Source organism: Amblyomma mixtum, chromosome 8 (genome assembly GCF_055824585.1).
Source record: "Amblyomma mixtum isolate Tamu chromosome 8, ASM5582458v1, whole genome shotgun sequence".
NCBI lineage: Eukaryota > Metazoa > Arthropoda > Arachnida > Ixodida > Ixodidae > Amblyomma > Amblyomma mixtum.
Genome location: NC_143019.1, coordinates 92,144,007 through 92,157,194, shown reverse-complemented (window position 1 = coordinate 92,157,194; position 13,188 = coordinate 92,144,007). Strand labels below are relative to the sequence as shown.

Here is a 13,188-nt window from a genome sequence, read left to right as displayed (position 1 = left end):
GTGAAAGCGGATACATGACAAAATTAATGATTTTTTTCCACTGCTGATTATTTTATGAAAAAGCGAAAAGATGCCGGGGGTGCAAGTGCACAAGCGAAAGCCAAAGCTGATTGCTAGTGAAGATTTTCACATCACACTGCACAATCACATGCGAATGCTTCATTCTTTATTGCAATAGAGGCGCTCGGGACAAGTTTGATATGTATGTTGGAACACACAGTCGGTCTTCTGACTGCACGTCCGTGCTGCTGCATTCGCCGGTTATGCTTCGCGTGTTTATAGAATCATGCAGCGGGACGGAAGCAGGCGCTTTCGACAAGAAACGTTACATGCTTCTGAGAACTCTGCAGGCCGGATATCTCGATTCATGTGCTGCGAATAATCTACGAAGTCGATGTTCATTTGTTTTGCATTTGTATTGCAAACCCCTAATCAAACAATAAGGTAAAGCTTCAGAGATGCACACTTTCGTATTCTAGGCGCTTAAAGTAGTATAAAATGTTAGAGTTTAATTGCGGCAATTATATCATCGTGATGAAGCCAGTTTATTTACATGCCTTAGTTTAAGACATACAGAGAAGGACGATAGTGTTTCCGCTTCATTGCATTTTTCGCGGTTTAAGCTGGAATTGTACGTTTAAAAAACGACCACTCCTGCTACTGAGGATACGCAACTGTCGATGTAACATTTCTCTCCATCGGGAAACAACAGGCTTATTATTCAAAGAGCGACCGTTTTTTGAGTTTAGGAATGATTTCCATAGGATTTTTAAAGAGGTTTATTCACCATTCTGGTAGAAAAATAGGACAAAAAAACAATTCCGGCCGTCGATTGCAGTCGACATCTTATGTTCTAACGCCTTCGGGAAGGCAGTGGTGTAAAGTCAAACGCTTGTCACTCAAATTGGGTGAGGTGTACAGTTCGACCATGCATGATTCCTTCCGCTGAAAAAGAAAAGGGATGATTAAGTAGGAGAGACGCATAAGTTTGTCTTGGTAACAAAGAATTTGTTCTGGTGCTACTTGAAATCAAATACGTAATACGAACATAAAGCTCTGTGCTGGCGAGAGCAATTGCATTACTAGAAGATTCTTCTGCTGCAAGATCGAACCGTTTGCAAAAGTAATGTGTGCCACAAAAAATTTTGCCAGTGTATCGACGTCTTGGGTGGTTTGTACGCTGGCTTCTGGACAGACAGTTTATTTCGCGTAGTGGTTTGCTAGTCTTCTGCAATAGATAAAATGAAAAGAATTAATTCACAGCATGTCATGAAATGGCAAGTGTGTTTATCTAGTGTTGCTGTTGTTTTTTTACGATTCGCAATCTTGGACACAGTGTGGGTGCAGACATACCTGTTAAGCAATTGTCGTGCTTGCAATTACGAAACACCTTAGCCTTGCTATGCTGCTTGCTCTGGCCCTGCGCTCTTGTCATTTTCGCGCTATAACCGCATTACTAGCATGTATGTTTTTGACTCATGGTATAGACGATTTGATACAGTTTTGTGGGCCGCAGGTTTAAATAAATGCTCGAACTGATATTTTGACGCTATATCCGCATTAGTAGCATACATGTTTTTGACTCATGGTATAGAATATTTGGTTCCGTTTTGTTGTCCACAGGTGTAAATAATCGCTCGATCTGAAATTGAAAAATTTTAGTGCTTTTATGTACTGTTTAGTCGCTATAGTCCAGCACTGCTTATTTATGCAGAAGTTTAATAAGTAGTGCAGAAATGATTGGGGAGCTCCCTTCCAGTTTTAACACGCAGCGTTATGGCTGCGCCCTTCGGATAGAGGGTGCGTCTCAAACGGCCACTCATCGAAGCAAAATGACACAGGCCTAGTAGAACCCAGAACTGGTACTTCTGGTTGTCTGGCTTCATCTGCCACTTTGCTTTGATGCACACATGCAATGGACACACTGGCACTTCGAAGAGCGCTGCCATACCGCTCGTTTATTTAAAATATAAGCGTACAACCCTTAACACTTCTCATTCAAAGGAGCACACATAATAATGCGCACTTGGGAACAGTTAGAAAACGTCTTAAATGGAGCTCGACCGTAGGAAAAAATATCGCCGCTGGCTAACTATAAAACTTTAGGTCTAAATCTGGAGAACCAGCATGCACGAGAACTAGTGTTCTCAAATTCTCCTGCGTGTGGTGTCGGTTAGGCAGTGTCAGTGCTATCAAGAATTATATACCCTCATACACTAGAACGCTTGTTTAAAATCTGCTTTTAGCACAGTGCTCCGAACGTGCTGTTTAGAAGAACTTCTTGCTGGACTGGTGGGTGCAAGGCTGCCTGTTAAGGACGAGTGGCGTGCATATAAAAGACAGACTCACGAACAACGCAGGAAGACAGAAAAATTGCAAACTATCAACTGGATTAATTAAGAACACCGTCCCTTATAAGCAGTCTACACAAGCGCCCCCTTTTTAGGCTCGTGTGTATACTGCCTTTAAAAGCCCCAGAGTTGTTAATAAATCCGGTTGATAGTTTGTGCTCTTTCCGTCTTCCTGTGTCTGTATTTTATGTGCCCGCTACTCATCTTTAAGAGAAACGTGCAGTTGTTTCTGTTTGCGACGTCTCTTTATAGAAAAAACTCCTGGGGTGAGAAAAAAATTTCGTTTCTTCATTTTTGGGCTCTGGAAATTGCAACAAAATTGTAATGCTCTGTACCATGAACGAAAAGCCAAGCCCTGGACTCTTTGTATTCACGAAGGCAACGTAGGAATCTACTGCTTTAAAAACCACAGGTATGATTGATGCAGAAATCATTTTTTTTCATTACCTTCCTGCGAATGAAGCGACAGTTGCCACTGTTCGGGTCCTCACCATAGTTGCAATTCGTTGCCGCTCTCATATACGTTAGCCTGTAGTTCGTGCCGCCGTCCACGACCTGATGCGAGGAGAAAGAAAGGATTGTCAACGTTTATGGTTAGTAGCAAAGAAAAACTAAATTCATGACTTTTTTCTACTGCGATTTGGGACGTGGAGTCAAAACTGACGCCACTTGAAAGCAGAGCATTGATTTCCCAATAAAATAAAAACACGCTGTGAAACTAAGACGGGCAGTAATGTGGCATAACTATGTACACGCATGTTCAACGGCCCGTTTTCTGCAGTGAATATCTTTACTGTTTTTCATGCTTCTCAGAATTTTTTTCGCTTGCGTATCACTCTGCAGAATGTACAACTGAGAAGCCAAGCGTGATAAATAACAGGGTTAATTGGAGAGACATGCGAGAGGCCTTTGCCCTGCAGCGGGCGTATGGAGGCTAATGATGATGATATTTTTTTGGTTCACTAAACGACCAAATCTTTAATTACCTATTGATAAATGAATGCATTTGCTCTTCTTATTAGGAACTCGGCCTAAACCTTAGACGTTCAAGTTCGCTGCATCCGCCGTATGGAGGAAAAGCTTTGAAAAACTAAACTAGTGCGTGTTTTCTTGTTCGGAGTTTCGCCTGTGTGGATGTTAGCATTCAGGTAATCCGCTCTATGAAAGCGATTTTCAGTCGTGCTGTCTTCCGCGTGACAAAAGATTTCACAGAGATGCCTCTATGAAATCCGCCAATGAGAATGCTACTGGCACAGTTCAGTGCTAATATGGCTGCACACGAAAAGGCAAATATGAAAAAGTCTATATGTGCCATAGTTGCCGTCTATTTGTTTTTTTTTTTACTTTTCCCCTTACTTCTGATTCCACAGAAATCTGTGCATTGCATTACTGTGCTAACTATCTCCTTATTAATCGATTACATGTACTTTTTGAGCATCAGGGTTAGCCTCCCTAATGTGGGTAACTCAAGCTCCAACGAACGTGGTGATGTAAGCACTATATGATATGCGTGGCTTCATATACAGAGTAGGATTTAAAGATGTGAATGCTGTTTTGGAGCCAAAGCGGTGAACGGCACATTTCCTGGCTGGGCGGCGTAGGCGTCGTTGGCGTAGCTTTAACACCCCGCCACGCTGAGTGGTGGGCAGAGTGCACCTTCTAGCACGATGTAATTGAAACGCTCCTTGGCGAAGTACCATGCTTAGCGGTCTGAACGCAGTGACGAAACGGATTGTTTCGAGCCCTCGTGGCGCTCACTCTGACCGAGAGAACGCACGTAATACTCAGCAAAAATAGATTCTGTACAGAAGACAGGTGTTTAAGATTAATGGGGCACTCAGTGCCAATCTGGTATGAATTTTCCTTTTATGAAGTCAGCTTGGAGCGCGGAGACGATCGAAGTGGGGTAAGCAGGGACGAAAATGAGCGCGCAAGGAAATAAAAAATTATGAGAAAAAATGCATTCCTGCTTTTCAGAAAAGTTATTGATAGGTTTTTCTTCATCACTATGCCGTTAATGACAGCATGTGTTTTTATAATTAAGCAGCCATTTAATACACTGTCGCATCAACGCACACACTATTAGGAATTCTATCACTTCATTCCTGTTATTCCTGTGTATATGCCTTCCTGTGTATATGTCTTGCATTGCTGTCACAGTGCTATTACAGTTAGGCTGTGCAGGAAAAGAAGAGTGGTACATTAGTTTTACGGCAGTTTTGCTCTACGTCTGAAGTGTTGTCTACTACTCGTACTACCTGAGCAGCAGCGGTGAGCATGTTGGTCACTGTGTACTGAGTTGAACCCGGTTCCGCGGACTGCTCTTCTGCCCAGTGAGCCAGTAATACGAAAAAGGGGTTTTTGATGTCTTGGTATTGCCACGCTCCTGGTGGTTGCAGTCCACCACCGAACTGCGCCGAGCAAGTTCTTGTATCCCAAAGGAGCAGCACAAGCATCAAGACGGCCGACATCTGGAAGGTGCGGTGAGCGTTGTTTCGTTCCATGCCTTCCTGCGTGACCGGGAGTAAAAATATGAGGAATTTAACAATGGCCAAATGGCAGTGATCCGCTTTTATTGCGAAAGCAATACTACTTGCACTTTGCAGGGTGACCACGATCGTGCCGCGGCGGTGACCACCATTGACCTTCATTTGACCTTGATTGCATTGGTTGGATTAGATTCGATCACATTAGATTGGATTGGACTGGATTGGATTGGATTGCTTTGGATTGGATTGGATTGTATAACCGATGCATCACCACAAGTCTAACCACAAGCACCACCACCAGCTACACTACCAGCTGTACCATGGCGTAGGTACGGATATTGCATTCGCAATTACCGGGCTTAACAAAGCTAAGCCACAGCGAATTTTTTTACACCTTTGCGCATTCCCTACAGCGAACTTTGGCAGGTCTTCGGAGCCAGAAACCGCTGAGCTTTCCAGCTCGCAATTAGGTCCCATTTTACTTATTACATAATTGTCTCAGATGGCCTAAGCATCCTTTCAAAGCCCCACATTGCGCTTCAAAGCTGAGGCCTTGGGTGCGAGTTAGCATGACCTAAATATAATTTCAGATTAGCATCGCCCGTCATGCTTGGGCATCCTTCAATAGCCCGCACTACAACACGGAACGTCCAACTGAAGAAACAAAGAGCGGCGTAGCATGGTGGCGCAGAGCCTTTCTGGCCAGTTCTTCAGTTCTTCAATCGATTCTTCAATCGAATGGGCGATCTTCATGAAGGATTTCTAACCGCCGATAGCAGTGTTCCTTTAACTGCCTAGATGATATCCGAAACTGGTTAGTGTGGAACTCCATATCATTTCTAGCGCGGCTGCAATATGCAGGCATAATACCCTGTGAAACATGCCAATGGAACTGCGTCCGCTAATAATCTTCAAAAGCTTTTGTTTTAAGAAGCCTTACTGCGGCGTTTCCCGAGCTTTGCAGCCTTCCGCAACAAGTGTTGTGATAAGCTAGTTCACCTACGCACAAATCGTTAACAGGCTCTACGCGCCGCGAAAAGCAAGGAGTTCTTGCTTCACCACCAGGAATACACCGTACGCGACGAATCGAGGAAGTTCTGCTTCTTAACTTTTTAACTATGCAGTTTTCCAAGTGGCCACTCAATATCTTTATTTAACACTACTAAATCAAAACTACGTGAAATGCAAAACGACTAGTCTGTAAGTTCCAAATTTACTTTCCACATTCTACCGCATCACACTATACCAACACATTACACTTCGCCAATCATGCAATGCTAAAGTGTGCACCCTACGCAGGAATTCTTGCTAGAGGTGTGATGGAAATGAAATGCTTTCTTCAAGATTCCAAAGAAAGACCAGAATTTCGAAAACGCGATTATCCCTGGCGCTGTGGCTCGAAAAAATTTGGCTGCATCGTGCGAAAAATACCTGCGCTACCAAAAGCATGCAGGCAAACCGACCCCTCCAGTGCACGTAACTAGTCGAAAAAGACAAACTTTGTCAGGCCACGGCGCCAAGGATAACCGCGTTTTCGAAATCCCTAAAACTGGTATGGCTGTTACTAACGACCGGCTACAAACATCTAATTGCAACTAGGCGCCTAACTCCAATGATTAAAAAGTTAATTATTAAAAATTAGTTAACGAAATTACTACTTAACACGATTCCCTGATTATCTTGTGCCCGCCGTATGTGTGTGTATGTGTGTGTGTGTGTGTGTGAGAGAGAGAGAGAGCGAAGCCAACAGCCACAAATGTATAACAAGCCCCTCTTTCCTCTTCCCTTAGGCATTCTGGAAACATGCCCTGCTTCGTACCCTTTGGCTTGCTTTCCCGCTATGCACCCTCCCTAGTTAGTTGCCCAGTCGCCTTAACTAACATGGGAGGGCTTCGCAGTGACTCAAAAGCACATTGGTAATTTGAATGTTCCGACAACTTTAAATCTTTTAAGCCTCCGGGCCACCTCATCGCCCCTTACGCGCCTTTTCCATGAGAACCGGTTCTCCATCCGCTTTCTTGCGACATGTTCCACAACAGTTGCCCTTAAAAATGCGCGGCTGTGGCGCTTTGCTTGTTTTTTCTCTTTCGTTGGTGCCAATTTTCTCCTCAGCTCGGCGAGCGTATTTTGTGGGCTTGAATTCCGTGATATTTGCAAGCGCCATGCCGTGCTCTTGCGCGTATAACTGTAGCAAGCGGTCTGAGGAACATCAATGTACTTGATTTGATATCGCAAGGAAAGTGTGACAGCTTGCTCAAGGAGCAGTGGGTCTAGAACACTGGCCGAAACAAATTTCTTCGGAGAAAGAACAGCGTTGTTTGCGTGTTAATGCCCTTTCTAGTTGCTCGTAATAATTCGTCTCTTGACGCAGCGCTTTTTTATTCTTTTCATTCGCTCCTGAATGTTCCTGCTGTTGTAGTTTCTACCTTTCATAAAAATGTTGATGTCCTCAGCATGTTCAATATTCTGCTGGGACTACATCACCTCGCACGTTGTCGTCTTTATGGTCAGAAATGCAGTACAGTAGAGTATGATTCCTGCTGTGAGCACTGTTTGCGAAGGTGAAGCCTCTCGACTGCTATTCTCACGATCATGTTAGGATCGATTGGCTGTTTTGCTGGAAATCAAAATAGCGGATTGCAGGGAAGCTATTCTTTCCAGCTGGTACTTGGAGCTCACCAATACAAAGAATGGTGGCCCTTACATGCGCATGCAGAATGAAACGAATCTTCGGAGCATCCACGCATTTTGTCTTTGCGGGTTCTCAAAACATGCTAGCTCTTGCGCTACACTGTCGTTTTCATTGCAAACAGAGCCGAAAAATGCAACAATGCCAACTGAAACTTCGAACACCTTTGATGGTCCCTTGCGTATTTTACCTCCTGAAGAGTTTTTCTTTGCATTGCCTTTTCATATTTCGATATAATACACTGTTCTTCGTTTTTTTCTTGTAACCACTCCTGCAATGTTTTTCACCAGAGAGCGAAGTATCTAGAAAAACAGCGCAAGATCCCACTCTCCGTGAACTTTCAGTCGCACTGAAACTGTTGTATGCATGAATAAAGCGATGTTGATTTGAGCTATGACATACTGATACCACTACTCAGTTTTCTTGAGCAGGACTTTTTCTCAACTAGAACCAGCACTGCAGGGCATATTTGTATATTAGCATAGATATTGATGCTGAGGATTTCAGTGTACGGACACTAGGTTACGCATGCATATTCTAAAATTGCCTTAATGCTAATCATTTACAAGTTTGCTTTCAATGCTGTCGTATAATATAAAAATGTTGTTGGAAAAAGGGATGGTGACGGTAAATTTACGGCTAATAAATCGCCATCAACAGACCAGTACAGCGTTTCAGTAAACGCAATTTCGAAGCATACAACGCGTTCTGTGGTTCGGAGTACGATATGATTTAGTTCGTATCAACTGGGAAGCTTTTTCTTGTCCTTCGTAAACTCCGCGTCATAGAATTTTCCAGTATTCAATGCCATCTGCCCCCGGTTGCACCAGATCTATGTGTTGTCCAAGTCACGCTGCAAAGAACACGAATCGCCAAGACTTGCATAACAGAGTCATCGACATATACCGTAATGAAGGATCTAGGGCCTGCTATTAAAACATTATAGAAGCAATAAATACAAGCGGCTTGAATACACAGCCTTGAGGCAACCTCAAAAACACGTGCATTGAAGCTGATGTCAATCCAGTAAGAACAGCTTGCTTTTTGAGCAAGCCTAAACATGCTTTCATCCATTCCTGAAAGTTTTCAGGAATGCCCATGGTTAATAATTTTGCGGAGATTCTGCGGGACATTAAGTGATTTCTGAGAGTAAAAAAAAGTGCATCCACTTGTTTACTATGATCCAAACTGGCTGCAATGTCATGCGCAAACTCCATTAGTTGCTTTACGCACGAAAAACCTGCGCGAATGCGAAGCTGAGCACAGGAAAAAAGGTATTTTCCCTGAAGTGCATCATCGGATTAGACTAGGGAATATGTCCGAGTGCCTTACAGCCAACGGCAGCTAAGGACTGGCCTGTAACTGAAAACATGTCTATGATAGCCGCCCTTAAATATCGGCGTCACTTTGACTGGCTTCCAATCTTAGGGCTGTTTTTTACTTGAAGTGATTTTTTGAATACTGTGACTAAGAAAGACGCAGCCTCTCTTGAAGAGCTTTTCAAAATGTGATTATAAACGACGTCAAGTTATGGCTGAACGAAGGTTATAAGATTGCACAACAATATTTTCACTCCTCTCTCACGGCAATGTTTACCATTTCCGGTAATTGTATCGGGATCTCGAAAAGCAACGCTACAGGATTTAGTAAAAAAGGACGGAAAACACTGGCTTAACTTTTGTCATCTTTGATTAGGTTGCCAACACTTGCGATGGCTGGGAAAACAATGCTATCCTTATTGCTCTTAACATATCGACGGACTGCTTTGGAATTTGTTTTGATTTTATCGATTAAGGCTAAAAGATATGGAATATTTGCAATCCAACTTGTTTATTTTTAAGGCCGATTACTTTTACATTTGTGGGCAACTTGGGTTGCCTGTCTTGAAGTATATCTGATAAATATGAGTTTCTAAATGTATGAAAGCTAAGCGCTTCTGATCCCAGTCTTATGCTTGCGCCCGTCAATCAGAACCCACTCCATTTGAAACATCTCATGCGAATGACATCTATTTATTCTTAAATATGTTCCCACGAGGTCGATGCTCCCAAATTAACTATAATGCTCATTTTTGGGAAGGAAATTTCTTAACTGATTAGAGGTAGCCATATGGTTTCGCTACCCATAGAAAAATATCTTTCCCGGCAGCAGTCTGTTGCATTATATTATTCTCTAACTAATAATGCATGCAACTACTTCAGGATTACTGCTCCCTGGTAGTGGTGAAATCGTGTCTTTTGTGTCGCTCTTATTATCAAAAACTAAATCTAACTAATTTCCATCTGTAAATCTAAGGAAAATAAGAAAATCAACGATCTGGGTGAGCCCATCGGTAGTGACTAGGTCGCAGAAAGTAGACTGAAGCATTGACCTGGCCGCCGTAGTGGCTCAGTGGTTATGGCGATCGGCTGCTGATGCGAAAGACGCGAATTTGAACCCCGCTGCTTTGGTTGCATTCAGATCGCAGCAATATGCTAGAGGCCTGTGTACTGTGCGATGTCAGTGCACGTTAAAGAACAACAGGTGGTCGAAATTTCCGGAGCCATTCACTACGGCGTTTATCAAGCCACTGCCGCTTGGGGAAGTGAAACCCCGTAAACCAACTAACCAAGCTTTGATCATGCTGCAAAACGTCTCGTACGTTGAGATCCCTTCCTAGAACTACGGTTTCACATGACTAGACTGAGAGCTACGTTTAAAGACTGATAAATGGTTCAAAACTGTTATAAATTAGGTTGTCTGTAGAAAAAAGCGATTACAATGGCGTTGCTTTCAAAGACGTAGCGTGCACCATAGAGATTCTGGTGTGTTGACTGCTGAATGGCGTGCTTTTGATGGTATCACAAACAGGAATATCGACCCCCCATCCATGCACATTTAGGGTGTTCAAATGTGGAACGTGGCCTGACGGAAAAACTTCATAACGGCAATGTCAGAATACGACCAAGATTCGGCGAAGATAATGTCAAACTCTGATGTCACCAATAGGCTAGCGAAGTCAGCTTTTTTTTTTTTTTTCCTTGAGGCTTCGTCCGTTTATGAGATTATAATAGAGGTATTCAGTTCTATTCCGCCGCCGCGGTGGCTCAGTGGCTATGGTGCTCAGCTGCTGGCCCGAAAGACGCGGGTTCGATCCCGGCCGCGGCGGCTGAATTTCTTTGGAGGAGAAATTCGAGGCCCGTGTACTGTGCGATGTCAGTGCACTTTAAAGAACCCCAGGTGGTCGAAATTTCCGGAGCCCTCCACTACGGTGTCTCTCATAGCCTTAGTCGCTTTGGGATAAACCCCATAAACCAACCAACCAGTTCTATTCCTTCTAGAGTAGGAAGAAAGATGCCTTAGTTCTTAATCGGTGCATTTTCAAATATAACCGGTACATGCGTAATAAGTGTAACTTTTTTACCCTTTCACCAGCTTGTTATAAGTAAGTGTGTACTGCTCTTGTAGTTCCAGGGGATATGCATGTGAGCATTTCTATGCCTAACGAACACGTTTGAGAATAATCTTCGCTAATAGAGAAGGGAGTTCTTTTTTAAGTTTTATGGGTGGTGCCAAGTCAATTTCGCTATATTTGAAGACGGTGAACTTCAAAATTTGTGGCTTTCTTTTTTCCACTGTCTGCTGCCTGTCCTGTGCGTCCTCTTTAAAGGACAGATTAACCTCTGCCTCAGGCCTTTGCTCGCAAAATGAAATCACATTGCACTAGAAGTTCAAATTTTTTGGGTCACACCGTAAGGGTAACTGCGTTTTCTAAGTTCTAAGAACTGCTAAAGATGTTAATTAGGCTGGGCTACTGGTTTTTAAATACATAGGGAAACTTACTTAAAAAAGTTCAGTAGTCAATACAATTATCGCGCCTTCTTGTTAGCATGGCTTAGCTGCAGTCTGAAGCGCTACACCGCTGATAATGGTATGCCGAAAAAAGTGTTTTTGTAGCTCAGAAACCTTATTTTCAAAAACTGCAGAACATCTTAGGTGAAATTACTCTATACGTACTATGTATGCTGATCTACGCTTAAAAACGTACCAATGGATTCCTGGTGTCGTTTTTTTTAAGGGATTTAACATATAAAGCCACTCAGGCTGGAGGGGAGGGGGACGTTGTAGTGGAGTGGTACGGATAATTCTGACAACACAGGATGCTTTAACTGGCACTGATATCGTATAGTAAACTCGCCTCCAGCATTTCCTCCATCGAAAGGTGGCTGCAGAGGCCGTGCCTGAACCGCACCTTCCGTCGCAGGTGCCGAGTGCCATAACCAGTGAGCTTACGCGGCAGATGTAACCATTAGCTACTGATGGCTGCGCTCGGGTGGTTATCAGTGAGCAATTACTCCCTTATTACATATCCTGGAAGTCTTCCTAGCATTCCTGGCACAGTGGTGCAGTGGTCAGGCGATGCACCACTGCCCCTCTCTTGTAGGTGCTCCCATCGGATGGATTTGGGTTGTTTGCTTGGGTTGCCACCCAGGTTGCTCTTCACGAGCAGCCTCTCACGATTAATAGAGCTTCTGTCTGGCACGGCAGGCAGTCTACAAGTCCTCACCTGCCCAGCACTCAGTGGGCAGGTGAGTATTTCCAGCCTACCTATCGTCTTCAGACGAACAAACCGACTTCAAACAAAGCCGGTTTCAGACAGAGACAAACACACAACAGCTAAATGCAGGGAATGGTGGCTATGAGTGGTAGCGCACAAAAACAGTTGATTGTGACAGAAGACCGTATTTTGAGCTGTATTCAACGCTGTTTTTGCAATAGCACATACTATTTTTTATTACTCCCACTTAATTTTGATTTCAAATATAACAGGTGTCTGCTTATCCGTCCAAGCTCCATTCCCAGTCCTTTCTTCATACAGGTAGTTTTGCAACCGTCGACTTGCATCCGAACGACGCAGTACTCTAGAGGCTTGCATCTCGCGTACGGCTCGCATTTTAAGCCTTCGGAGCAAAAGGGTAGCGGCTGAAGCTCAGCTATATACCTCGGTGGTGGTAACTGCTGCCTACAAAGAGGAGGCCTTCATAACTTCGTAAAAAGCTAGTTTAACCTACTGCGTAAATGATAATTGAACTCAAAACGTAAACTACTTTGCAGATTAGAAAAGACATCATTTTTGTTTTACTTTCTTCTCAAAGTGAATAATAGGAATAAGGGCAAACTATGTTCAGGATGAAGTGCAGCGTCTGGGTTCACTGCATGTACAGAATGCATAAATTAACCAGGACTATACATTTGCTTAAGATGATTAAAATGACAGACAAGGCTCACTAAGTTACGGTAGTGCATTTTAAGACCTCTACGACTTGGATACTACTTACCAAGCAGACGCAAGCAACGGCACTGTTGGTGGGTAGTGGCCGCTCTGGTTCCGCATCAGAGATTTCCAGGTTTTAATCCCTCCTGGCGAGAAAAAACTGAAAAATGGCGTTCTGAAGGCCTGCAATGAGAGAACGCTAAGGCGTCTTTTCGTTCCTTTGAATTCAAGCTCAAACTTTGCTCTTTTAGCACCCTGTAGACTTTTGAGACCCTAAATTCTCCTGACGGTCCATGATTCGGTGAATGCTTTACTTTGCGCCAGTCACAGTCTGAATGTGAGATGTTTATGTGTATCAGTATACAGGTGGCCTGAAAAACACGCCCGGCGAAAAGAGCTTTGGAC

At 43.5% G+C, this 13,188-nt stretch overlaps 1 protein-coding gene across 1 annotated transcript; it reads right to left on the bottom strand.

Annotated features, from left to right (window-relative positions):
- Window positions 1–846: 846 nt before the first annotated feature.
- Window positions 847–12,935, bottom strand: LOC149333503 (salivary cystatin-L-like). Its single transcript, XM_089557738.1, has 4 exons — window positions 12,848–12,935; window positions 4,610–4,861; window positions 2,799–2,906; window positions 847–945 (listed from the first exon to the last, which is right to left on the bottom strand). Exons 2-4 carry the CDS (start codon window positions 4,853–4,855, stop codon window positions 847–849), a joined length of 453 nt encoding a protein of 150 aa, XP_089413864.1. The 5' UTR covers window positions 4,856–4,861; window positions 12,848–12,935.
- Window positions 12,936–13,188: the final 253 nt, after the last annotated feature.

Coding starts and splice junctions, on each gene's coding strand:
- LOC149333503 (XM_089557738.1), bottom strand. CDS start 4,855: ATGGAACGAAACAACGCTCACCGCACCTTCCAGATGTCGGCCGTCTTG. Junction 2,907..4,609: donor TGCTCACCGCTGCTGCTCAG/GTAGTACGAGTA, acceptor TCCTCGCATCAG/GTCGTGGACGGCGGCACGAA. Junction 946..2,798: donor GTCGCTTCATTCGCAGGAAG/GTAATGAAAAAA, acceptor TTTCTTTTTCAG/CGGAAGGAATCATGCATGGT.